At 37.1% G+C, this 24169-nt stretch overlaps 11 protein-coding genes across 11 annotated transcripts; 4 read left to right on the plus strand and 7 right to left on the minus strand.

Annotated features, from left to right (window-relative positions):
- Nucleotides 1–466: 466 nt before the first annotated feature.
- On the plus strand, nt 467–1511 carry EV154DRAFT_296322 (uncharacterized protein). The gene has a single exon (XM_051594827.1). It carries the CDS (start codon nt 693–695, stop codon nt 1419–1421), a length of 729 nt encoding a protein of 242 aa, XP_051462226.1. The 5' UTR covers nt 467–692; the 3' UTR covers nt 1422–1511.
- A 559-nt stretch (nt 1512–2070) lies between these two features.
- Nucleotides 2071–4259, plus strand: EV154DRAFT_493856 (uncharacterized protein). Its single transcript, XM_051599840.1, has 4 exons — nt 2071–2242; nt 2314–3232; nt 3285–3909; nt 3964–4259. The coding sequence occupies exons 2-4, from the start codon at nt 2387–2389 to the stop codon at nt 4227–4229; spliced, it is 1737 nt and encodes a 578-aa protein (XP_051462227.1). The 5' UTR covers nt 2071–2242; nt 2314–2386; the 3' UTR covers nt 4230–4259.
- A 1078-nt stretch (nt 4260–5337) lies between these two features.
- EV154DRAFT_412699 (RlpA-like double-psi beta-barrel-protein domain-containing protein-containing protein) lies at nt 5338–5934 on the minus strand (the record flags this gene model as incomplete). The annotated part of the gene is made up of 3 exons (XM_051595524.1): nt 5338–5417; nt 5489–5516; nt 5584–5934. The coding sequence occupies 3 exons, from the start codon at nt 5932–5934 to the stop codon at nt 5338–5340; spliced, it is 459 nt and encodes a 152-aa protein (XP_051462228.1).
- A 701-nt stretch (nt 5935–6635) lies between these two features.
- Nucleotides 6636–10172, minus strand: EV154DRAFT_296354 (uncharacterized protein). The gene is made up of 4 exons (XM_051594829.1): nt 8325–10172; nt 7219–8221; nt 7024–7156; nt 6636–6949 (listed from the first exon to the last, which is right to left on the minus strand). The coding sequence occupies exons 1-4, from the start codon at nt 10043–10045 to the stop codon at nt 6771–6773; spliced, it is 3036 nt and encodes a 1011-aa protein (XP_051462229.1). The 5' UTR covers nt 10046–10172; the 3' UTR covers nt 6636–6770.
- EV154DRAFT_296353 (uncharacterized protein) lies at nt 10173–10802 on the minus strand. Its single transcript, XM_051594828.1, has 2 exons — nt 10750–10802; nt 10173–10685 (listed from the first exon to the last, which is right to left on the minus strand). Exon 2 carries the CDS (start codon nt 10628–10630, stop codon nt 10301–10303), a length of 330 nt encoding a protein of 109 aa, XP_051462230.1. The 5' UTR covers nt 10631–10685; nt 10750–10802; the 3' UTR covers nt 10173–10300.
- Nucleotides 10803–11695: 893 nt separating this feature from the next.
- Nucleotides 11696–14031, plus strand: EV154DRAFT_493865 (transmembrane amino acid transporter protein-domain-containing protein). The gene is made up of 4 exons (XM_051599841.1): nt 11696–12608; nt 12665–13188; nt 13253–13778; nt 13838–14031. Exons 1-4 carry the CDS (start codon nt 11752–11754, stop codon nt 13926–13928), a joined length of 1998 nt encoding a protein of 665 aa, XP_051462231.1. The 5' UTR covers nt 11696–11751; the 3' UTR covers nt 13929–14031.
- Nucleotides 14025–15437, minus strand: EV154DRAFT_493866 (uncharacterized protein). The gene is made up of 6 exons (XM_051599842.1): nt 15235–15437; nt 15017–15168; nt 14890–14953; nt 14518–14833; nt 14274–14443; nt 14025–14216 (listed from the first exon to the last, which is right to left on the minus strand). Exons 1-6 carry the CDS (start codon nt 15425–15427, stop codon nt 14047–14049), a joined length of 1065 nt encoding a protein of 354 aa, XP_051462232.1. The 5' UTR covers nt 15428–15437; the 3' UTR covers nt 14025–14046.
- A 561-nt stretch (nt 15438–15998) lies between these two features.
- Nucleotides 15999–17037, minus strand: EV154DRAFT_435802 (uncharacterized protein). Its single transcript, XM_051596800.1, has 2 exons — nt 16763–17037; nt 15999–16706 (listed from the first exon to the last, which is right to left on the minus strand). The coding sequence occupies exon 2, from the start codon at nt 16555–16557 to the stop codon at nt 16162–16164; it is 396 nt and encodes a 131-aa protein (XP_051462233.1). The 5' UTR covers nt 16558–16706; nt 16763–17037; the 3' UTR covers nt 15999–16161.
- Nucleotides 17038–18877: 1840 nt separating this feature from the next.
- Nucleotides 18878–20485, minus strand: EV154DRAFT_493875 (uncharacterized protein; the record flags this gene model as incomplete). Its single annotated transcript, XM_051599843.1, has 7 exons — nt 18878–19144; nt 19221–19375; nt 19444–19780; nt 19844–19910; nt 19965–20143; nt 20222–20269; nt 20337–20485. Coding segments are annotated over 7 exons (1078 nt in total), but the record flags the coding sequence as incomplete, so codon positions are not given.
- A 435-nt stretch (nt 20486–20920) lies between these two features.
- Nucleotides 20921–22621, plus strand: EV154DRAFT_435806 (P-loop containing nucleoside triphosphate hydrolase protein). The gene is made up of 5 exons (XM_051596801.1): nt 20921–21346; nt 21420–22020; nt 22097–22269; nt 22321–22409; nt 22468–22621. The coding sequence occupies exons 1-5, from the start codon at nt 20938–20940 to the stop codon at nt 22537–22539; spliced, it is 1344 nt and encodes a 447-aa protein (XP_051462235.1). The 5' UTR covers nt 20921–20937; the 3' UTR covers nt 22540–22621.
- EV154DRAFT_435809 (uncharacterized protein) lies at nt 22604–23987 on the minus strand. The gene is made up of 3 exons (XM_051596802.1): nt 23922–23987; nt 23267–23863; nt 22604–23211 (listed from the first exon to the last, which is right to left on the minus strand). Exons 1-3 carry the CDS (start codon nt 23949–23951, stop codon nt 22609–22611), a joined length of 1230 nt encoding a protein of 409 aa, XP_051462236.1. The 5' UTR covers nt 23952–23987; the 3' UTR covers nt 22604–22608.
- Between the last annotated feature and the right edge of the window lie 182 nt (nt 23988–24169).

The raw sequence follows: 24169 nt of genomic DNA on the forward strand, positions 1-24169 counted from the left end.
GAGATCCTAAATTGTATTAGAAATTATATGGATATTTTCTTTATAGTATGTTGATTTCTTGGGCGCGATTTCGTATTTTTGGTTAATTTCATCAAAACTGATGCATTGAAATGTAAAAATAAACTGACAGGGCTCTATTGAGTAAACAGCGCAATCTTAACATAATTAACACCACACGCAACCATATGTATTTTGCTTATCTAAGCTACAAATCCAATTGTACCTAACATCCAATACGTCATTTATAAAAGCATAGTCGATTTCATCAATTCAACACTTTACAATAACAGACTACCAATTTCAAAGCCAACATTACAAATTGATGAAACTCAGTTGGTCCCTTATATGTATTTGATCACTTTCTTTAAACACAAATGGAAGAATATTATGACTATTCGAAACATAAATCATGTATTAGTTTTAGTAAGTTGACCATTATTCTTTAAGACATGTATACTAATTTCATACAGATTTTGACTACAGCGACATAATGTCCAAATACTTTACCATCGATGACCATTTTCAATCTTGGGTTGACCTGAGGTTAGTTGACAATGTGACATTGACTTGAACTTTTTTTCCTGACAGGGATTTTTAAACCTTTAAGTAACAAAAAAATAGGGACTCCTTCCTTTTTATACGACAATACCAATGGAACTGTTATTGCCCGAGGTCTCTCCCATGATGAAGCGATGCGGGAATTCGAAGGACATCAAGAAAACCTCGTTTATGTATGCAACATATTTAATGAGCTCCATGATATATATTTAAGGCCACAGCAGTATAATGCGCATGAAAAAATTGTCCTCCAAGAAGCAATAGATATACTACAACGACACGTATATTCCTGGAAAGAACGCTTAAATAGTTCGAATATGGACTTTTATTATGCATTTACGTTACCTACTAATTGGTGTCCAGAAATAAGAGAGGAATTGATCCGACCACTCTTCATAGAAGCCAACCTTATTCAAGAAGGTGATAGTCAGGGGAGACTAATTTTTTTCACAGAGTTGGAACCAACTTTTCGAAACATGCAATCGGACAGATACTCTCTTCAGAATATAGAAATACGACCTGGTAAACAGTACGTGATATGCTCGTTGGATCTTCAAACAGAAATACATGTAAACCTTGAGTTAGTCTCGGCTCAATATCCTCCTGCTTTAAAGATGACAGACAATAACTACGTTCCACAACTATTGAATCAAACTCGTTTTACTATACCCTTTGGATTGGAAGAAGTACGATCGTCTCTAATAGCATGTTTGGAAAAGCGTTGCAGTACATTTTCGGCTCCAGAAGTAGTAGACATGATGTTTGAAGAGCTAGACAAAAGTGGAGAATATTTACAACAACTTGCAGTAAGTTTGGTATTCACGTACGCATGCCACGTTTGTAAACCCTTTGTTGGTTCGTAGGACTCAGACGAATTATCATTAAATGCTCTCTTATTACATCAACCTTTTTATAATTTTGGGGTTTTTTATGGTAAACAACACGGACTGGAGAGAGCTGAAATTGACACGATTGAATCCATAACGAGTCAAGATATATTCGAAAACATCTTCGAATCTTCCCAGGGGCTATTTATAGAAAACATGAATTTTTTGCTTCAGGCAACAAGCAAAACAAGATCCAGATCGATGATTATATTTTACTCAAACCGAATGGTACAAAATAAGGATATGAGAATGTTCCTCAAATTAATCGAAAGGTGGTCAGCAACGTATGGCGAAGAAGAACAAAGCGGTTCTTACAAATTAATTGGGTATGGGGACGAATCAAGTTTCAATTTGGGTATAGAACAAATGCAAGCTGGAATGACAGACCTTTTAAAAAAACATATGCAAGAATTCAACATGTCCAGAGAACCAATTATATTACCGCCGACGGATAGAGATACAGAAAGGCGCGAAAGCCCTTCAGGGCCCATCTATTTTCTGAATATAGGTAGATAGGTTGGATTTTGATATAGGTCGTATACTAACCTAATTTTGTGACGGAATAGACATTTTAACTTCACAGATCAATGTTACGGTCAGATATATAGATGCCAATAGCCAAGTTAAACAGTCAGAAAGTATAAAATGGTAATTTATATCAGATTACAATATATTTCGCCCGAAACAAATTAAATTTAATAATATTGTGTTTGTTCAAGTAGCAATATAGCATCGTTGAACAACTTTATTACACAGTCAGATACGGGTCAGAGACCAGCCCTTCACATAAATAATAGGTAGTCGACAATAACTAATTGAGTTTTTTTTTTTTTTTAATTTTATTACTTATTACTCCCGTTATGTATAGATTAAAGCTGCAGCTGGAAAAACTTTTTAGTGACAGCCCAAACCCTTACTCAAATCCTAATGGACTTAATAGGATGAATAATCTACTAAAGTTAAAAGTACCTACTCCTGATTTGAAAGGCTCCAAAATAAGGAGTGGTTTTGTCGATCACTTTACCACAAAACCAAGTAAAAGTCAATCAAAAGAAATTAGAAATTTACTTGAGCCCCCCAAATCAAATTTGTTGGAAAAGGCAACAAAGAACGTCGAAACGAATGAACTTTTTGCTTCAAATGATAAATCTTGTAGTACCGATAACAATTTTATGACTACCCATAATCCTGCTTATATGCTCTGTTTTCTGATAACATATCTGCACAATTTCAACAAGTTATTAGAGGAAAAACTACAATGTCTCTTTAGAAATGATTGGCAGAAAAAAAATATGTGGTATGGTGTCTCTGTTGACAAGAATCTGTTAGATACTGTATTCGGGTCAAAGAAAAACCTGAAGAAATTGTTCATTGCAAGTGGTATTATCCGTAAGGATGACAATCTTCGGAAATCTGAATTCTGTATTCGTGGTGAAGAGATTCTACCAGCTATTCAACAAAAGCTAGGAGACTTGGAGTTTAAGATGAAATCATACTTTGTGGTAGCACACGTATTTTCAAAGCATATTCAACTCACTTTGCACCAAGTCGTCAAACTGGCTACATCCAAAAAGGATGCTTCAACTATTGTTATCCATGAAAAAATAATATCCATCGATGATGTATATGATAGCCTATGCAAAGAAATTTGGAAAAGCATAAATTACGGCGACCAAATCAATTACTGCGCAACACACTTGCATGATAAACACGAAGAAAATGGTTTGGGATCATTTGAAACATACAGCACTGTTCGTCAAAAACTAAAGCTGCTTGTAGTTAAACTCGTAAGTTGGAATTAATATTCTTGACTACTTTTACTGATCATTATTTTGGTAGTTATCAGAGAACAAAACAAGTTTAGACATGGATTCTAAAAAAGAGTTAAGCATCAACGACAAATGCACATGTAGCATCAATATTTTTCTTCGTGATATTATTGAAGTAGGAATGAAGTCAGTTATCAATTGTACGTCAACTATCACGGTGGCTTCATTAACAAACAAAGAGCTATTTGGAAATTATGAAGTAGATTATCTTTTCATGCTTGGAGATCCGTTTCATCTGTCTCATGGCTCACTGATTTACGACGCATACTCTATGATAACTCAGCAAGTGATCGGTGAAAGTGTCCATTTAAAAGAAAGAAATGTACTTCCATTCATACTAAGAGAATCCATTTTAAAGCTACTGGAAGCTGTTACACAAATAAAGCCATACATGTACGAAAGGTTTATCACTGGAATATTATGCCAGGTATCAAATCAAACATTCGCAGTTAGGTTTCCATCAATTTATACAGGAAAATATTACCCGTTTTTCCGTATAAACAGTAGCGACGATGTTAAGAATACCATACAGAACGACGGTAAATACTTGGTATTTATTCAAAAGGGAAAACCGATTCCCACAACAGGATCAATGATAAAAATGATGGTTGACTCTGTAGATAGACCATGGACAGGTAATTTATTTTATCTTTTTCTACAATAGTTTTAACCCAGGACGATCTTTATAGAAATCATTAAAGTGAAGCATTCGAGTGACGCTCTGTTAGTAAAGTATACCCTTCTGGACGAAAAATCTCAAACTTCAAAGTACCGAATGCGTCCCAAAGGCCAAGAAAGTTCAGCCCAAAAATTAATAATAGAGTGTAAGCATCTCAACTATAATAACTCTGTTCAATTGTCTGTAAGAATGATGGGAAGTGATGTCAGCTACAATAAGTCGTCATATAAAGATATTTTGATTATCGGAGAGCCGTTAACACTCGCTTATACTTGAGCCGTAATAAAACCTTGACTTTTTATTTTTTTTTTCTTTTGCTGTTAGAGCCACCGACAGGGTGGCAGTTGTCTGGCAGACGGTAAAAAGTGTATCCAGATAACTAAAATGTTTTGCCCTGCGTGAATATCATTCTCTGTTCATTATTTTTGACGCGAGGAGCAAAAATAGCGTACAATTTTAGTCCTCACGCTCCTAAATTACATATCTTATTAGGGGTAATAAAAGACGCCAACGTATGCCCTTATCCCTGAATTGAACAGATAACAAGTAATGTTCTCTTTTTGTTTTGTTTTTCTTTGTTTCCTTCCCTTTTTTTTTTTTACTAAACAAAAGAATACTATATGAAAATTGCTCTGGTTGCTTCCTTGATACTATTTCCCTCTGCCATATTTGCTTTATGCTCCAAAATCTTATGTGGAGAAGAATATCCAGAATGTTGTGATGGCTATAAATGCAGTTTTAAATCATCAAAGAATCCTAAAGTTGGAAAATGTTTAAAATCCTAATAAACTTGTATACACTTTATCAAACGTAACTAGTAGGTTGCACAAGCATAGATAGAAACGCCTTTGCTTATTTTTGTGTGCACAATGCTGATCCATTGAACAATGAAAGTCAATCTAACGGATTCTCTCTCTCTCTCTCCTTTTTATCGTGTAATTTTTATATATAATCGCCTACTTTTTTGGTTATTTCCTTTATCTAATTTCGCTTTTTTGGGTCAAATGAAAGCTATTTTAAGCACTTGTGTTCTGCTATTATTTATATCCACCGTAATTGGTGCCAGTTGTTTCGGTACTGTGTGTGGTGTTGGCTATCGTAATTGCTGTGATCGAACGTTCTGTTACAATAGTGATCCTAATTCAACTACCGGACAGTGCATACCCTTTGAATCCTGATTGCCTCATACAATTGTACACAGTACAATGCATTTACTTTTAGTAAAATAAACTACATATCGCTATCATTATTAGTAACATCTTTTCTTTTTACTTATTGACAAAAATCAGGAATGATTATAACTTGTTTTTGAAGGTAAAAAAAGAATAAATTTCTTTTTATTATACAATTCTGCTTTTTTTTTTTCAAAAGGGATATAATACGACTAGTTTACATACTTCCACTGAATTTTAACAACACCTTTTGAAAATGGAGCTAACTTGATAAAGGCTGCAGGACTCAAGTCTGTGGTTTATAAAAAGAAGGGGAGAATGAGTTACTATTTTAAATATAATATGATTATTTTTGTATCTTACCCAAGTCACCCTTACCACATCCAGGACACTATCATAATAATAAAAAAAATTGTTGAGTAACCTACACGAAAAAAAAAAAAAAAAAAAAAACTTACGGTATCAACCACCTTGGCTCTCACTTTTTTACCAGCATCATTGACGATTTCTACCAAACGACCACAATTGACATTTCTACCACCCTTTTTCTTATTTCCCATATCCTTTTCATTGACAGCTACAACCAAATCATTCTTGCTATTTTTCCATCCACATGAACCTCGGTTGGGCGAGAAAAAAGTACCTTTACCCGAGCTTTGTCCTCTTTTGTAAAGTCGACCCTTTGTATCTCTCTTCTTAATCACAAATCCTGAAAGTCCAAAATCTACAAGTTCGGGATTTTGGGGCTTATTTCTATCGGCAACCACATAATCATCTTGGGCAGTAACTATGGTGGAAAGACTCAACATACATGCTGTAGCAAATGCAATGACGGTGAATTTCATTTTTCTCGAGTCTTTTTTTTTTTTTTTGTGGGTGAACAGGAAAAAGAAAGGTAAACCATATTATCCAGGTTTTTGTTTCTTTTTATAAACATTGTAATTTTGCGGGGTTCATGATGGTTCCACAGTGAATAATGCAAAATGGCCCCACCTTCTATCAATTCATGTTTTAGAAGATGGTGTAAATTACCGCTATACGAAAAGAAAGTAATGCCTCTTTTTTTATTTTATATGCAGGCATGAGGTTTTTTTTTTAAAAAAAAAGAAATGGGAATTCACATAAAAGCTCGTCCTATTTATACGTTTTTGGCATGAAAAAGGTCTATCAGCAACGTGCAAAGATAGCCGACACTCCGCTTTTGATGTCTTTGTGAACACTATATTGTTCAGACACCATCTTTCCCCCTTCCAACCCTTGTGGCAAATATAGATTATGCTCTGTACTTTTTTTTTTTGGCCATTGTATCCAACTTAAGAAGGAGAGAAGTAAGAGGGTTGAGCTGTCGTCCGTTTTGACTGAGTACAAATTAATGAATGTGAACATGTCAAACAGGTACTCTGCACATGTTTTACTTCCCTTTTTTGACTTTTTTTAATACATGCTTGGGTACGAATGCTACTTGTACTACCTATCAATGACCAAAAGCCTAGAACCAACATTTGGATCATGTATTACTGCTGTAAACAATTTTACTTTATTTTATTTTTTTCAAAAAAAATGGAATATACATGAGTGTGTAGGGGATGGGGGGAATATGTCTCTCTCTCTCTTTCTTTTTCTCTCTTCTTTTTTTTTTTTTTACTTAATGATCAAGGTTATGTAATGTTCTACCGACCAAATAGTTATCTTCTCGAATGGTTTGAGTTAATCTTCTTTTGAGTTGTGAACCCATCTTACTAAGGTAATAAGTTCCGATACCAATCAATGCTGTAGGATAGGCAACCTGAACCAACTTGACTCTTAATTCGGGATTTGTACGAGCTTAAATTCAATCAATAAAAATCAGTACTTCTTTTTTCTTCTTTACACAAAAATCGATATAAAAAAAAACTTACCAACCACCTTCATATTGACATACGCAACCACAAAAGGAAGACAAATAGCTACTCCACTTGCAAAAAGTAAAGGTCCCAACAACTTTTTAAAACTAGCAACCACATCCATTTCTCCAATACCACCTCGGAACACCTAAGAAAATAGTCAGCATTTTTTTTTTATTTTCATTTTCATGTACACACTAAAGCACTTACATTATTGATCAAATTTCTTGCAGTGGCATCAGGTGCCACTTGAATCAAGCCGTGAAAAATTACCATACAAGCAAACCCATGCGACCACATTGGCATCACTTCCACTGTAGGTGAATCCTGTCCCAGTTGTCTTAACGGTAACACAAAATATAATTCAATCAACGCTCCAAACACCAATGGTAATACCACACCAAAAGACATGATAAACCATGTCCATCTTAAACTCCAACAAGTCCATTTTTCTGCATGTTGAAAAAGCACCGCAAAAAAGTCGTTCCACGTTGGTTGTCGCATTACCTCACACATTGATTTATAGCATTGTGCTATAAATGCTCCTACCAATAACAACAAGGTGCCTCCCAGCACAAACGAATAAATGTCATGCACTTCGTTATGTACTCCCAACATCTCTTCAAACACATATCTTCCAAACATGACAGGTAAAATTGTCATAGCACAGAATGCCATACTAGTGGTAAGCCACATAAATCCCACAAAAACAATCAAGCGTCGCTTGAAATTGGGTGGACTATAAACAATCACCGTGTTTACCTCATCCCCACCTGGTGCACTGGAGGCTGGATGTCCCATGATACGCTCCAATTCATCTACAGGCTGCAAATCATGGGTGTCGACGGGTACAAGCATACGACGTTGATCCAGAATAGGTACACTATCATGACGAGGTACGCGTAATAATTGTCCATCCCATAGATATGATACTTGGGGCCCAATGATATCTTGACAGCTTCCTTCGTCCGGATAATGATTGGGTTGCATACGTGTTATCCATGCCCACCAGCTATGATAGACCAATGTACCTTCTTCGGCGGGTTTTCTTCCCCCAAAAATAAACGAGGTTAATCGTAATTGTCGAGATGTCCATGTCATCCACTTTATAAATAATCGCTTGATCGTTTGCTTGGGTTGAAAGTATTTGACAATGGCTGGGATACCCACCTGAATTACAATCAAGTCAATGGGGACCACAGATAACGGATTACTATTATCAGTATAATCACTTTTTTTTTAGTATTAAAAAAAAACCTGTCAAACCAAAACATAGCAAAGATAAAATGAAATAGATGAAAAAAAAAGAGACTTACGATAAACTCCATCTCAAAGGCAAGATATCAGGAATCAAAGAATGAATGACATGCACAAGTCCGCCTACACCCACTAAGATCACGGTCAAATAAATCAAGGCACTACCACCAATCTTTTTAAACTGGAACAATATCGGTCGTTCAACAATTTCTCGAATCGGATGAAATTGTGGATCATTTGGATCTCGAATAAACCACATTACACCAGGACGCACAATATCTCTACAGATGGTTACAAGCACCGCAAACAAAAACATAAAGCCTGTACCCAAAAACCAATGCAAGAATACAGATGAAATCGGATGAGAGGATAAATACCCTAATCTTCCTCCAAAACTCGCTTGCTTAAACAATGGCATTGTAGACAGGTCCAATAAAAACCCGCATACAATCGGAAACAAGACCAGTTCAATCGTAACAAACATGCCAACCTTGAAAATAAGTCCTTGATGCCGAAGTGCTTCTTGGGCTGTACGGCCAAAAGTGGCCGTAGACATTGTACGTGTTGCCCGTGATAGATACCACGCACCCAAAGAGATAATCACCATGTATCCAACGGCAATACACGCAAATCGGTCCATGGCAGTCTGTCCCGTTGCCAATTGTTGATACCGCGTAAACGCTTGCTCCAAATAAGGTTCCGTGTCATTAATGAATTTGGTCATGTACTGAATACCATGATCCATCATTGTATCAGCGGCTGTTCCTTCTGTTGCTGCACTCACTGTATCGGAAAGAGTTGTATGAGATGAATCTGCAAATAAGAGTCCATGATCCTTGGTGTATTCAAACACCGTTTTAAAGGCAGTCGCAACTTTATCAAACACTGTTGTCGATGCCACCAAGGGCTGAACATAATGTTCATACTGTTCCATACATACTGGCCAAATATAATCGGCACATACCATAAACAAAAAGTCAATCAAAGGGTCCGTAATCAACCGTGTCAATTTTAATGGCACTCGTATAATATCCAACGTTTCCGTAATAATAAAGGAAATGCCAATCAGATATGGTATCCATACAGCAGCACCCAAACTAAGCGCAATTAATAATCCCATTAATGCAGAGTTTTGCATGAGTGACCATATACTGCCATTCATACCAATGGCTTCCAATACACCTTCGAATTCCTCTACATTCTCTTCTTCTTCTTCTCCGCCATCATTATCATTATTATTACGTCCATCCAATACTTCTTGTTCCAATACTACTGGAGCAATCACAGGTTCATCTTCTTCTTCTTCCGGGATGGGTCGAATAGGTACGGGAGCTTCGGCATGTCTCATTCTAGGAGCATGAGGAGGATGACCACGGTGAATGATAGCAGGCTCTTGGAGCTGCTGTTGATGCGGTGATGTGGCTTGATAATGTGTAGTGGATGTGTCAATAAACGGTTCCATACTAGCCGATCTTCGGTAATCGGATTGTTCCCCTACACGTAAATTAAACGTATGAAATGCGTCTTCGTCCCCCTCAAAATGAAACGACGACGAAGAGGAGCTTGAAAATGTGGGCGGCATAGATGCAGATCGTGTTGGTTTATCACCATTATCGGTAAACACGGATGATTCACCTTCATACCAAGTTTCCTCTTGTTGCATAGCGATGGGAGAGGGAGGTCTCTCATCATCGTCCCAATGTACATCAAATAAACTATCGAATCGGGGATTAGGTTGTCTAGGCTGTTGCTGTTCATGCTCTTCTTGTTGTTCGAGCATGGGATGAAAAACAGGTTCTTGAGGTAATTGTTGTTGATGTTGCTCTTCCTCTTCTTCTTCAATCGCAGGAACATCCAATGGTATATTCTGTACAATCCATTCTCTTAATAAAAATACACCAAGGAATATGAACACCACAATAAAAGTAATAATAAAGCCTTCAACGCAATCTGAAAAAAATGATCTACTCAATTACCACAAAATATATGCATCAGTCATCATCAGGAAAAAAAAAAAAAAAAAAGATTAATCTTCTTACTGCAAGGTAAGACCTGACTTGTATCCATCGATCCAGTTGATTGTCGTGTTATTGTCATGCACGATACTTGTATTGAAGAAAATGGAAGTCATGTTTGATGCGGAAGCATAGCTCCACTTGTTCTTCATGTCTTGTAATTGAAGCAGTCTTTTAGAGACATGATTGCCTAAATAAAAGTAAAATCGCCAGATCCAGACGGTGAAATAAGGTAAGAGGATCAGCCAGATACAAATCACTAGTATCGCTCGGGAGATCGTCATCAAGATAAACGCGACCTTCTTTTTGAATTGTTGAAAAATTAATCTGGGTGGAAGTACTTCTGGCATATCTTGTCGATACACGGGTGTAAAGGTAAAAGGATGTTCACATAGCTCGCAATATCTAAAATAGTTTTGCGGTTTAGCGTACAAGATAGCTTTTTTTATTTTTATTTTTTTGTGGTTACTTTTTTTTACTATGGGTTAACCATTCTATTAAACTAAAAGACGATGCATTAGTCTCTTTTGTACATGGAAACGCCAGACATTTTCTTGAGAGTATATCTTACCAATCTTGATGTACATGTCTTATACTTCCAGCACATTTACATGGATGGAATAAAGGTTGTTCAGGTGTACCTTCTGAACGACACACTCTGCATATTTCTATTCATGTTCGAAACCAGTTTAGATCGCCATGTCCCTTCTTTTCTTTATTCTTGTCTATTTGTTTCTGTCTATCTCTCTCTTTTTTTAAATGCTTATTTCATACCTTCTTCTTCTTCCATAGTATGTGTGTAAAGAGAGAAGAAAAAATCGAAAGAAACAGAGAGAGGGCCAAGTTGAAAAGTACAAAAAAAAAAAAAAAAGCTTAGCGGGGTATCAATTACCAATGATGCGATTTGCAAAAATTGCCATCATTGCTCAGTCATTATGAACTAAAGAGCTTTCGTAAAAAGGGTGTATCCTATATTAATAGAAATCCACCTTCTTCATGATAGATTACCTTGACAACAAGAGGAAGTTTGAGCTTGATACAGAGGTGGAGTACCCACTATCAGCTTAAATGATACACATGTATACATCCTTCTTCAATGAAACAGATACAGTAAAGAGCCTAAAAGGGCAATTTGGAAACACATACCCCGGACCGGAACTCACTTCCCCAATGGTTGGCTTTCCCATTCATGGACATCCATGACGTCTTTGAAAGGTAGAAAAATTAATTTGACTATATCTAATAGTCAGGCCAAATCACTGTTGAAAGCAGGCCTCTGCTTATAATTTTTTTCAGTAGGCATAAATTTCTCTATAGGATGTAGTCTGGATATGTATAGAAATAGAGTCAACTATTATTTTTTTATTATTGTTGGGGAGGAGTAAAAAAAAAAAAAAAAAAAAAAAAAGTCTGTCTTTTCTCTTTTTCTTTTTATTTGATAAAATAAGTTGACACTTGCTGTTTGTTAATCATGGAACGTTCAGTGACGATTGATTTACCTGTTGAACAAGTAGCTAAAGTAGTGAAGCGACATCTTGTTTATCATCCAGCCTCTTCTTCTTCTTCTCTCATTCCGCCACGTCCTTCTCGCAAACAACGCCAACAACAACGCAAACAGAAACAACAACAACGCAAACAGAGTCTATTACAGACGAAATCCCCTACTTATAACTCACATCACTTGTTACCGGGAGGATCCATATTGGACGAAATATACAAATGGACTGCTCAAGTGGAAAATAAACAACAACGTAGAACAAGGACTCAGTCAATCTCTTTACCTGCTATTCGTGAACCCACTGTAGATATTTCACTTCAATCACTCAAACAACCCGGAGGTTTCAGACGCCATTTCGTACTGAGTAAAGCCGCTCAACAAGGCAAAAAGCCCCCTAATTTCGTTACCAGTAGTTTTGTCGAATTTTTATGCCTCTATGGTCACTTTGGTGGCGAAAATCTTTCAGATGCCGAATCCTCTTCGGATGATGACGATTCTTCGCTCAATACAAGCGAGGAGGAAGAAAATAGCGAGGGAGAGGATGCACCGGAGGGAAGCATCATGGCTTATCGTGGTCCTCCTCTCAATAATGCTTCCTATGTATCCTATGGCACCACCAATGATCAACCCTTATTACCTTTACCTACAAGCTCTTCCAAGAGACCGCTTGTACCACTACAATATAAACAATTACAAGTAAGAGAAACACAGCCCTTATTGTCTAGATCACGTCCTGGTCAGACTCTGCAAGGAAAGGCAACTCCCGGAAAAGCCATGTTCCTCTTATTAAAGTCATTTGTTACTACCGGCATCATGTTCTTACCCAAAGCGTATGTTGTGCAATTAGTCTATATAAAATAATAATAGTCATACTAACGTACACTAGTTTCTATAATGGTGGCATCATATTTTCAATTTTTGCTATTACTGCCTGGGCCTTAATATCACTCTGGTCCTTCTTACTGTTGGTCCAGACTCGTTTGGCCGTCCCTGCCAGTTTTGGAGATATGGGTGGAGTCCTCTATGGATCTCGCATGAGGGTGGCTGTTCTTGTTGCCATCACTTTGTCACAGATAGGCTTTGTTTGTGCCTACATGATCTTTGTCGCTGAAAATCTACAATCGCTTGTCTTGACCTTCTCCAAGTGTCGCGTCTCACTTCCTATGCATCTCTTGATCCTGGCCCAAAGTTTTGCCTTCATCCCTTTAGCCATGATTCGAAAAATCCAACGTTTGTCTGTATTTGCCCTGATTGCGGATGTGTTTATTGTTATTGGATTGATCTATTTGTTCTATTACGATATTAAGGAATTGGCTACGGTCGGTATGGTGCACGTCGAAATGTGGAACCCACACCATTTCCCATTGTTTATTGGTACTGCTGCGTTTACGTTTGAGGGTATTGGATTAGGTAAGTAAGAGAAAGAGAATGAGAGAGAGAGAGAAAAAAAGGGAAAAACTGAAGTATCCTGTAGTTATTCCTATTACTGAGTCAATGAAGGACCCCAAAAAGTTTCCACGTGTGTTAACTAGAGCGCTTACTGTGATTACCTGTTTGTTTATTACAATGGGTACACTTTCGTATATGACATTTGGTGAGAATGTGGAGACCATCATCTTGTTAAATCTACCTAGTAAGGATCCCATGGTGTCTTCGATTCAAACGCTTTATTCTTTAGCGATCTGTCTGTCGATCCCGTTGCAATTGTTCCCGGCTATTCGTATTATGGAAAATGGCTTGTTTACTACCAAATCCGGAAAGAACAATGCAATTGTCAAGTGGCAGAAAAATGTGTTCCGCGTATTTGTTGTTTTTCTCTGTGCAGGGATTGGCATCGTTGGATCCAAGGACAAATTGGATAAATTTGTGTCTTTAGTGGGTGCACTATTTTGTATCCCGCTTTGCTTTATTTTCCCTCCTCTCTTTCATCTCAAGGCGCTGGAATTACCTCCCACAAGACGTCTGGCCAACTATGCCCTCATCACTTTTGGTCTTGTCTGGTAAGTTTCTTTTTTTTTTTTCTTTTTTTCTGTAATGTCTACTAACACTTCCTTCATAGTATGATTTTTGTCACCTTCTCTACTCTGAGTCAATGGAACTCGGCAGAGCCTACAGATCCAGTTAAACAATGTATTGTTCATAGGACTTGATTTATACCTTTTTTTACCCCCACCCATTTCCCCCACCTTTTTTTTCCCCCATCACGTATACCACACACATTTCTTAATAAAAAAATAAAAAAAAGAGCCTCCCATTCATTTTATTTATTTAAAGACGAGAAAAGAGTTGCTTGATCTTGTATCGATCATTTTCAATATAAGCATGACCTTCTTCAACTAAACGTACGGCTTCTTGACAACTTCCCCAGCTTGATTGATAGCCTGAACCTCCATGTCCATAGTTGTGTGTGATCAGTGTTTTCTTGCCTTCCTTTGATACTATTTTTTTGATTTAAATATACAAAGCCTTTTCTTTTAAACATTTCTTTCTATTACCATAAAACTCATTTTGAATTCGTGGTCCTCCTTTTCTCGTAGGTCGATATCCAACAATATTTTCCAATACCTGCATGCTCTGTACCCCATCAGGACTCAATTCTGGACAACATTGTGTTGCTCGTTGTAAAATATCAAGCGTAGTTTTTTCATTGACCTCTGCTGCATTGCTACACAAAACTTTAATTTAGACACTCTTCTCTCTCTTCTTGCTCAATTTTAATTCATCTTTTTGTTAGTTTACCCATGCTCGTCTTTAGTGGTACCAAGAATCACTGTTCCATCGGTTCTGGGAATGACATATGTATAATTTTTCTTTCTCACCATCGACATGGTCTTTCGGATATGAGGCGCTTTAACAAGTACATTGTGGCCACGCGTGGGAATAAGACTAGCATCATGAGTTAATTCCTTGGCTCGAATACCCGTACAGTTTACCACTATATCTACACCCGTTATTACATCAGAAAGGTCATGGACTGTCTGTCGCTGGCATAACCCACCCAAGTTTAGAAATTGGTTCATGAGCCATGGTAAATACACCAGCGGGTTGATTACCACTGTTTTGAATAACAATGAATACAGTAGGAACACAAAATATTTGTAAATTGCTTACCAGTGGTATAATAGTAGCCAAATGAAATACCTTTGGGTAACTCGGCTCGGTCAATCATTTGAAACTATAAATAAAAAGATTTGAATCATATATACAAATATATAAATAAATAAACTTGATCTCTTACGGTAGGTACTACGGTCTTCCACCAAGGATCCAACTGATCTTTTGTCGCTTCTTCTTCATAATAATCAAACGCAGACACCACCATAATACCAGAATTACCAGCATTTGATTTCGCAAGTTCCCAAAAGAATTTAAAAGAAACCGCATCATGTCCTTATAATTGAGTCAGTATTTTTATTTTTTATTTTTTGCATGAAATTTCTTTGTTTATCTAGTTACTTTGCAGCCTTAAATCCGAGTTGGGGGCAAGTGTTTTCCATCGGGCACCCGCAGACGGAGATGTATACTCGGCATGCTGCTCTCCAGGAAACTCAGATGCAATAATCGTTACTTCGTACCCTCTTTCTTGCAAGAGTAAAGCACTTGTTAAGCCAATCACACCAGATCCAATCACGTTTACTTTTTTATTCATTGTAAGTAAATATATTATTAATAGAGAAAAAGAAAGAAGATGATATATCACAAAATATATAATAATATGCATTAAAGTTTTTTTCCCACCCTAAATTAAAACTTAATCCAAAGGAGAAATATTGTGCTTCCAGTCTCAATTTACCGAATGTCTGAAAAATCCGCCCACTTTTTTGAAGTTGAATTTCCCAGTAATAAAAATTAGTTTGCCCAAAGTTCTTCAAAATAATTTGCCCAGCTTTTACAAATAATTTGGCCAAACTTGTGGTTAAAAAAATGATATAAATATTCTTTATTCAAGCACTTGGGAAAAATATTGATAGAATGCTGAATAAAATTCTGTAAATGTTCAACGGGAACATCTTCACTGCCTTCTATAACTCTTATAGTAAGAGATTTAAGTGCGTTAATATGATAAGTTGACAGCATAAGATGGTAATAAATGCACAAAAGGCATAGAGATTTTTTTTGGGGGGCATAGAGATACGGTATAGTGTTCGGAATGAAGATCGAAGCTCGCTCGAACCCAAAAAAAAGTGGCGCAAGCTCGAGTACAAAAACTAGGTTCAAGCTTCGTTCAAACTGGCGCAAGATCGGTGCAAGCTCGAAAAGTTCGAACACTAGTCTCAACGGAGCGAATCCGTAATGATCCTGAAAGGTATCATTTATATTCTGACAATTGTTAATTTATTTTGATCTTTAAATAAAATAATTTATATTCTAGCAATTGTTAAATTATTTTGATCTTTGAATGCAATAATTTCTATCCTCGAACTTTTGTAACAAATCATAATCATCAACTAATTTTTCAGTGTCAAAAATAAACACCTCATTGCTTTGGGCAAAGATTTCAATTGCAATCCTTTTTAAAGATGGATTTGTTTCAACCAACTTGATGATATCTTCGCTTCTTGTTGTAATACCGGCAAAGTCAAGGGCAACCAAGCAAATATCATGACTAGCAGATTTAAGGTACGTGAGCAAATCTTGGGTGTTACCATCAGCGTCTAAATCGTCCATTATAGCTGAATTGGTCTGTAAGTCACGCATTTCAAGTGGCATAGAAGCCCAGCTGCAAGGTGAAACGAAAATTTTGGTCGCAAAAGATCGCTCTTTTATATTTGATATCATGGATTTGAGAAGTCTTGTTCTACTAGTATCGTCCTCACCTGTTGGTGATTTTCTGGCGTAGCCAATAATCTCATATCCATTTTTCTTGAGGTTTCTTAACGATTCTTGATACCTTGGCAAGTTAGTGCAAATAGAATTAATTAATTCGTCTATAATTAAATACGTTAGAGATCATTTCAATTTTGTCATGCACATCTTGGTTTACCGAAATAAATGTCTTCAAGAATAAACAATTCTCGTGTGACGTTTTGGGATTTTTTTTCCCCAGCAGGCCAGTATGATCACAGTTATTTACAGCGCAATCACAGCCATTCACGGTTCTTGAGTTCCAAAAACTCAAGAACCCTGCCAAGGAGGTCGCCCTCCTATAGCAAAGACTAGCCGCAGCCGCAATATCACAATATATCTTTTTCAATTTAGCTTCTTTTCAAAGAAACAAGAGTCATTACTAACTAACCTTTTTATGTGATCGGTTACTTTCATACGATAAAATAAGTATGTTAAAGAAAAAGAAAAGGAGAAGAATTAAGTGTGTGAACCAGCTTTATTTATAGATAAACAAGCTTATGTCAGGATGATTTCATTTGTCTATTTTATCATCCATAATGTTTGAGCCTTTACTTAAAATAGAAACACTTGCAAAAACCTCCCAAGCAAGTCAGAGCTTGGTAATTGTCTATCTGCGTTCCAGTAGTAGCTTGTAATGACAGTGAAGCATAGGTTAGGGAAAAAAGAAATCGATCATCCCATGAAGTTTAGATGATATGGTATGAAAATCGACATGTAGACCATCGCGTGATTCTAAAAAATACGTTTATTTATTTGGAAAAAATACGGAGTTCTAGACATTTCCGTTAATGATATCGGTAACATGAACAGTTTCTGGCTTTTTGATCAAGTCAGTCTCTTCATAATCGACTTGCATTTGATCTTGACCGCTATTTGGAAAAACGTTTTGGGGACTTGTAGTAGCTATTTTACCCAAAATGGTTTCTAATCGATCCAATCTTTCATTAAAACTTTTTATAGCTGAATTTTGCTCTGCGATGATAGTTCCTTCCAACTTCTCTATTTTTTCAAGCACGGTATTTACCCATGCAGGTTGTCTAGACATATTGATGGAAATTTCTAGTTGGTATTTTATTTAAAGTAGAAGAAAGAAAAAAAAAACCCACGTCTATTTTGGAATTTCATTGGTATTGCTATTGCTATTCTCTTGGATGGCTTATGTTTGCTCTAAACCCAATTTTTTTAATATTTGACGGTATTCAGTAAGCTGCAGATATGGATGGATTTTGTCGGAAACGCAGACAATATGACACCAAACGCAGTAACAATTAGCCAGCATTATCTATCACATATACCATATGTGATTGAGGAGCTTGGTCCTATGCGCTCGTTCAGTTGTCGACCTTTGGAACGCATGATTGGTATAGTTAAGCAGAAGATAGGGTCATTCTCCAAACCAGCGGAGAATGCATACCAAATCATTCGTATTTTGGCAGAGCAATCTTTTTTGTCCAGAAAAACACCAGCTTGCTCCAAAACATCGCTTACTGGAATCATTATAGGCAAAGCTAACTCGGAGCATTGGCGTATTGCTGAATCCAGGCACCTTGGTGCCAACTTCCTTGAACAAATTGAACTACAAGTTCAATGCGAGGAAATCCGAGTTGTTCAAAGAATCACAATGACGGGAAGAGGGTGCAAGCAGTTTTGTGCATCCACAGTAAAAAAAAAATCCCAGCATGTTCCTCGCACGCTTACCCATTAGTAATTTCGGTGGAACTGGTAAGAAGTACTATGTCGTTCAGCTGGAGTTCATGTTTGTAGCAAAGCCGTTACCAGCTGCGAACATGTTGAACAATGATGTTTTTGCTTGGGCAAGAATATGTTCCAATATTGAGTCAACTGTTGACGGGAATACTGTTTTATTTTCTACTACTAGTTCCAACAGCATGCCACTTGCTGCAGAAAGGGATCATATGAGAGTTCTGATCAACACCAATAATATCATCAGTCCCATAACAACAATACCTTCACCAATAGAAGAAAATAAGCACTACCTTGTTTGGCCATCTATGTCATTTAAAAAAGATGTGTGTATAAGCAATACGCCGTTTTGGTTTTAAAAATAAAACGAAAACTCATATATCAGACTTACTAAATAATAATAAAAAAATATTGCAAATATTACCACTTGTTGGAACACCCTTGAACACCTCAAACGCAAGTGATGAAACACAAGTTTGGCCAAATTATTTGTAAAAGCTGGGCAAATTATTTTGAAAAACTTTGGCAAATTAATTCAAAATTTTGGGCAAACTAATTTTTATTACTGGGAAATTCAACTTCAAAAAAGTGGGCGGATTTTTCAGACATTCGGTAAATTGAGACTGGAAGCACAGTAATGCGGAAAAAAAAATGGAACCACAAGCTTATTTTTAAAGACGAGATTTTCCAGTTGGAAGTCCCTTTTCCATAAGTTGAACTGTATGTTCGGCAGATCCCCAACTGGATTGGTATCCATAGCCACCATGGCCATAAGCATGCGTAACATGAAGTGCCTTCTTACCGTCCTTGGATCCTTTTGTTTTGTTTTGGTTTATATTCTTGATCAGCTTTTACGTCTTTATATAGGGTTTATTACTATATATACTTACGTCTTACTTCGTTTTCAAAACGAGGTCCACCAATTCTAGAGGGACGTAAACCAACAGCATGTCTAACAATCTTTGGCTCTTCATCCAGTTGAGGGCATAATGACTTTGTACGTCTGATGATGTACTTTGCAATAACATCATCTACATAAGGATTACTTTCTTTTTAGTTAGTAACGCATGACACTCTTTTAATATATTCATCGAATTCTACAGAAAACCTTACAAATCTCCTTTATTAGCTGTGCCACCTAAAATGACGGTGCCATCAGATCGCGGAATAATGTATGTCATGCCTTCAGGACGCACATGCGTAATCGTTGCCTTAATATGAGGTGCATCCACTACCACAGTCTGTCCTCGAGTAGGTGTCACAGCTTCATCTTGAACACCACCCAAGAATCTGGCACCCAACCCAGTACAGTTGATCACAGCCGCGTGAGAACTCTTTACCCCATCAAAAAGATCATCGATATGCGAGAGAGATCTCTTTACAATGGTGCCACCAAGCTGTGTGAATTGGTTCTGAAGCCACTTCAAATAGACGGGTGAATTAATAAGCACTAAATTTTAAGTTATTTTAGTAAACGCAAATCAAGTCCAATAAATATTAAGGGCAGTAGTACCAGTGGTGTAAGTGTGACCAAGCTTAGCACCTGCTGGCAAGCCATCCTTCTCCGTCAACATTCTAAACTATATACAAACTATGGTTAAATTACTACTTAAACTCACACGACAAACGCTTACATTGTAAACTACGTCCTTGATCCATGGATTGGCATATTCAGGTACAGTTTCATCATCATAGTAATCCCAGCTAGGTACGGCCATAATACCCATTTCTGTCTGATTGATATCATCTCGATTCTTTTCCTTGGTATTTCCCACCATATTCATAAATTTTTCATAACTCACAGCATCCAAAGCTAAAGAAAAATATGTCAGTTTTTTTCCTATGTACTTTTTTTTCTTCCAAACACACACTTTACTTTATATGTACTTACATGAGAGAAATTTGTCGTCATTCTTTGCCATAGTTCTCCAATGAGCACCTACAAAACCACATTAGCCTAATGAACCTTCATGTCGGGACAGACGAAAAAATAAAAAAAAATGTACCTGCATAAGGAGAAGTATACTCGACACACATATCACCAGGTACATATTTAGCAACGACAGTGACATGTTGATATCCTTTTTGTTTCAACACCAATGCTGTGGTCAATCCAACCACACCAGCTCCAATAACAATAATCTGTGTATCCATCTTTAATATAATTGAAAAGAAAGGAAATCATTTAAGACCTTTCTTTAATTTTTATTGTTCAATAGCTGATCTGTACCACACGGCTATTCTTTACTCCTGCCCCCGCCCAACCAGATAAACATATCTCTCTCTCTCTTTTGATTAGATTTACAAGTAGGTAATCTATGCGCATCAATTTTTTTTCTCTCGCTTAACTTTACTGCTATCTTTCTCGCGCAAAGTTTTACGCCAAGTTTAAATGGTATTATTATTTTTATTGGCAATCAAAAAAAGTTACCCTTTTTGGATTAAGCACTTTAAATTCAGACGAATCAATCATGCTTCTCTTTCAAACTTGATGCTTGTGACTTTGATTGTGACTATTTTCTCCACCAGTTCACAATTTTGGACCCTTTTTTTTTTTTTTTTTTTTTTTTTTTGGCATATTTTTCTATCTCTCTCTTTATTACAGCAATGGCAGAAAGTAGAACATTAAGTAGAGTAGCCGCCGCCAAAAAGAATCCCGTAGAGAAAAAGAAGCAAGTGATTGCTCCCGAGGGTACTAGTTTTGTAGACATTGGTGTTGAAGAATGGTTAAGCGATACTTTAAAAAACATGTCGATCAAAGAACCCAGTGAGATTCAACGTGCTTGTATACCCCCCATTCTTGCCGGTAAAGACGTTATCGGTGGTGCAAAGACTGGTTCCGGTAAGACTGCTGCGTTTGCCTTACCCATCATTCAAAAGTTATCCGAAGACCCTTATGGTGTCTTTGCTCTTGTCTTGACTCCCACCCGTGAATTAGCTTTCCAAATCGCTGAACAGTTCAGAGTGCTGGGCAAAGGAATGGGTATTAAAGAAAGTGTGGTTGTTGGTGGCATGGGTAAGATCTCGATATTTTTACACTTTTATATATATATATGTATATATATATATTTTTTACTTACAGTTATTAGATATGATGGCACAGGCTTTAGAACTCCAAAAGAGACCTCATGTTATTATTGCTACACCTGGTCGTCTTCGTGATCATATCCGTAGTAGTTCAGGCGCTGTAGATTTAAGACGCTGCAAGTTTTTAGTAATGGATGAAGCGGATCGTATGTTATCACCTACATTTGTTCCCGAACTCGAGGTTATTTTACCTTTATTACCCAAGGATCGCCAGACTCTTTTATTCACCGCCACCATGACCGAATCCATCCTGGCCTTACGTGACGCCGAAGACGATCCTAAAAAGCAACCCTTTGTTCACATGTGTGATATGTCCACCTCCACAGTCAACACCCTCGATCAGTTTTACGTCTTTGTCCCATCACAAGTCAGAATGGTCTATTTGGCCCATCTCTTACGCTCTGAAGACTTGCAAGATAAATCCGTCATCATCTTTTGTGGAAGATGTTCAACAGCAGAGTTAATGACCGTCATGTTGAAGGAATTGGGTATTCGTTGTACTGCGCTTCATTCAGAAATGACACAACAACAACGTTTGGATTCACTTGGAAAGTTTAGAGCTGAAGTCATCAAAATTTTGATTTCTACTGATGTTGGTTCTCGGTAATTCAATCAATATAGACAGAGGGAAATTCGTTTCGTCTAACGAATTTTTTTTTTTTTTTTTTTTTTTATGTAGTGGTCTGGATATTCCTTCCGTTGAATGTGTGCTGAATTATGACATCCCTCGTGATCCTACCGATTACATTCATCGTGTAGGTCGTACTGCTCGTGCTGGTAGAGGTGGTAAAGCCATTTCAATCGTGGCTGAAAAAGATATCCAATTAATTCAAAACATTGAAGAACGCACTAGTAAGTTTTTTCTTTTTGTTATCAATATCATACTTATAAATTATATGATAGACAAGAAAATGGAAAAGTACGAGGTCAATGAAAACGAAATTTTGGAAGAGTTGAATGAGGTTACTGCAGCCAAGCGTTTAGCTAGCATGGTAAAGTGTTATTTTTTCGTCTTAACTATCGTCCAAACTAATCCTTTTTATCCAATAGCAACTGCACGATAAACAATTTGGTGAAAAGACACATCAAAGAAAGAAGAAGAGAATGGCTGGTAAAGAATAGATTTTGGAAAAGAATTAGAGAATTGCATACACACACTTTTCTTTGTAAATAAATTATGCTTTTTTTTTTTTAATAAGATAAATAGGCAGATTTTCTTTCATTGGATGATACAGCGAGTGTAGCCGCAAATAATCCCACAGATATACCCAATGACGCTACCACCATCTGCGTTGCAAACGAAAACCCTTGATCGTCTTGGCGGATCAAGAAATATGCCCCTTGTATCCCCACACTACCAGGCACCAACGACACAATCCCACACGACAATGGCACTAATGCTAGATCTCCCGTCACCTTATAATACAAATTACCAAAAATTCCTACCGCGAATGCACTAATTGTACCCACAATTTGAAAATTCGAAATCACTTTACTCGCAATCACCGACACGCCAAATCCAATAGCGGAACAACACACCATCGATGGCCATTGATGCATCGTCGCTCCCAAATTAATCGCGATACTGATCGCCATAAACGGGAATAGGGCCGTGTATAACCATGGTGGCACGGACCCTGCACATACGCCAAAATTAGACGTCGTCGAATTGCTATCAACCGCTTCATATAAACTGGTACCGATTTCTAATCCATACCCAATGAATAATGCATAAATCATAGAGTAAACAAATCGAATCGTGCCCGTGATAACATGACGAGCAGATAACTCCATCTATTTAAAAAGTGTTAAGCCCAGTTTTTAAACAAATATAAAATAATTGTATTACAATCGACATGGTTAAAGTATAGCCAGGTATTAGAATACATGTTGCTGACAAGACAACACCAGTGAAACAAACCCATTTGTCCAGCGCCTTTGTAATGAACGAAACAAGAATCGTAGTAGATATTTCAAATACATTGCAATAAGCTGAATATCGTTCGGATAACAAGATCAGCAAGCCTATTAAGAGACCTAGTCCACCGCTCAATGCTGTGTCTGCCAAGGACCCGTTAAACATGACGGGTGTTGTGAGTAAGCTACTCATGGTATGGGATAGCAATGTCACCCAGGGATTCCAAGTAGGTTTAGAAGAAAATAGTTGATCCAATAAAGTAAGGCTTTCAGGTACGGATATTTTGGTTTTTCCTTCAATTGTGCAACACATGCCTCCAATAATATCATTGACTTGCGCTAATTTTCCCATGTCAAACCCTTGTGGGCATCGTATCAAGATAGTTTCGGAATGACCATCATAGTGTTGTATGTTGTCCTTTTTTTCATTTAGTGTCGTGTTTAAAAATGTCATCATCATGATGCCAGGTATAAAGATAAAAGTTGCGTTTACTGATATAAATCGAGATACATGCTCTAACGATTCCTCCTATATAAAAGACAATTAGCGTTAGAGAGAGAAACAAAAAGTATATACTCTTTCTTACAATACGATGGCATGGTGCGCCGTACAACATTAGGGCCTTACACAAGGCAATCAGAGTCTTCTTTTTTGCCTCTTCCTCATCACCCACCACTGTGGTCACAGACCCTGTACTCTCCTCGTCTGTTCTATGCAGAAAATAATTATCTCTATTGAATACAGTGGTAGAAGATGGCAGTGAACCTAAATCAGGGCTACTCCATCCTGCGCCTAAACATCGCCACTTTGTCCACTTGATATCTCTAGTTGTTA

Source organism: Mucor mucedo (assembly GCF_025094135.1).
Source record: "Mucor mucedo strain NRRL 3635 chromosome Unknown EV154scaffold_8, whole genome shotgun sequence".
In the NCBI taxonomy this organism is placed as follows: domain Eukaryota; kingdom Fungi; phylum Mucoromycota; class Mucoromycetes; order Mucorales; family Mucoraceae; genus Mucor; species Mucor mucedo.

What these genes read in the sequence shown, in the direction of transcription:
- EV154DRAFT_493856 (XM_051599840.1), top strand. Translation starts at nt 2,387, where the DNA reads ATGAATAATCTACTAAAGTTAAAAGTACCTACTCCTGATTTGAAAGGC. An exon ending in AGCTGCTTGTAGTTAAACTC is followed by an intron (nt 3,233 to 3,284) that starts GTAAGTTGGAAT and finishes TTATTTTGGTAG; the next exon opens with TTATCAGAGAACAAAACAAG. An exon ending in TGTAGATAGACCATGGACAG is followed by an intron (nt 3,910 to 3,963) that starts GTAATTTATTTT and finishes CGATCTTTATAG; the next exon opens with AAATCATTAAAGTGAAGCAT.
- EV154DRAFT_435806 (XM_051596801.1), top strand. Translation starts at nt 20,938, where the DNA reads ATGGCAGAAAGTAGAACATTAAGTAGAGTAGCCGCCGCCAAAAAGAAT. An exon ending in TGTGGTTGTTGGTGGCATGG is followed by an intron (nt 21,347 to 21,419) that starts GTAAGATCTCGA and finishes TACAGTTATTAG; the next exon opens with ATATGATGGCACAGGCTTTA. An exon ending in AAACATTGAAGAACGCACTA is followed by an intron (nt 22,270 to 22,320) that starts GTAAGTTTTTTC and finishes ATTATATGATAG; the next exon opens with ACAAGAAAATGGAAAAGTAC.
- EV154DRAFT_435802 (XM_051596800.1), bottom strand. Translation starts at nt 16,557, where the DNA reads ATGATATCAAATATAAAAGAGCGATCTTTTGCGACCAAAATTTTCGTT.
- EV154DRAFT_296354 (XM_051594829.1), bottom strand. Translation starts at nt 10,045, where the DNA reads ATGCTCGAACAACAAGAAGAGCATGAACAGCAACAGCCTAGACAACCT. An exon ending in CCTTTGAGATGGAGTTTATC is followed by an intron (nt 8,222 to 8,324) that starts GTAAGTCTCTTT and finishes TACTGATAATAG; the next exon opens with TAATCCGTTATCTGTGGTCC. An exon ending in CAAGAAATTTGATCAATAAT is followed by an intron (nt 7,157 to 7,218) that starts GTAAGTGCTTTA and finishes CTATTTTCTTAG; the next exon opens with GTGTTCCGAGGTGGTATTGG.
- EV154DRAFT_296322 (XM_051594827.1), top strand. Translation starts at nt 693, where the DNA reads ATGCGGGAATTCGAAGGACATCAAGAAAACCTCGTTTATGTATGCAAC.
- EV154DRAFT_435809 (XM_051596802.1), bottom strand. Translation starts at nt 23,951, where the DNA reads ATGTTGTACGGCGCACCATGCCATCGTATT. An exon ending in GCGCACCATGCCATCGTATT is followed by an intron (nt 23,864 to 23,921) that starts GTAAGAAAGAGT and finishes TCTTTTATATAG; the next exon opens with GAGGAATCGTTAGAGCATGT. An exon ending in ATACTTTAACCATGTCGATT is followed by an intron (nt 23,212 to 23,266) that starts GTAATACAATTA and finishes CTTTTTAAATAG; the next exon opens with ATGGAGTTATCTGCTCGTCA.
- EV154DRAFT_493866 (XM_051599842.1), bottom strand. Translation starts at nt 15,427, where the DNA reads ATGAATAAAAAAGTAAACGTGATTGGATCTGGTGTGATTGGCTTAACA. An exon ending in ACCACTAAAGACGAGCATGG is followed by an intron (nt 14,444 to 14,517) that starts GTAAACTAACAA and finishes AGTTTTGTGTAG; the next exon opens with CAATGCAGCAGAGGTCAATG. An exon ending in AATTCAAAATGAGTTTTATG is followed by an intron (nt 14,217 to 14,273) that starts GTAATAGAAAGA and finishes TCAAAAAAATAG; the next exon opens with TATCAAAGGAAGGCAAGAAA.
- EV154DRAFT_493865 (XM_051599841.1), top strand. Translation starts at nt 11,752, where the DNA reads ATGGAACGTTCAGTGACGATTGATTTACCTGTTGAACAAGTAGCTAAA. An exon ending in ATCATGTTCTTACCCAAAGC is followed by an intron (nt 12,609 to 12,664) that starts GTATGTTGTGCA and finishes AACGTACACTAG; the next exon opens with TTTCTATAATGGTGGCATCA. An exon ending in ATCACTTTTGGTCTTGTCTG is followed by an intron (nt 13,779 to 13,837) that starts GTAAGTTTCTTT and finishes CTTCCTTCATAG; the next exon opens with TATGATTTTTGTCACCTTCT.
- EV154DRAFT_296353 (XM_051594828.1), bottom strand. Translation starts at nt 10,630, where the DNA reads ATGCCAGAAGTACTTCCACCCAGATTAATTTTTCAACAATTCAAAAAG.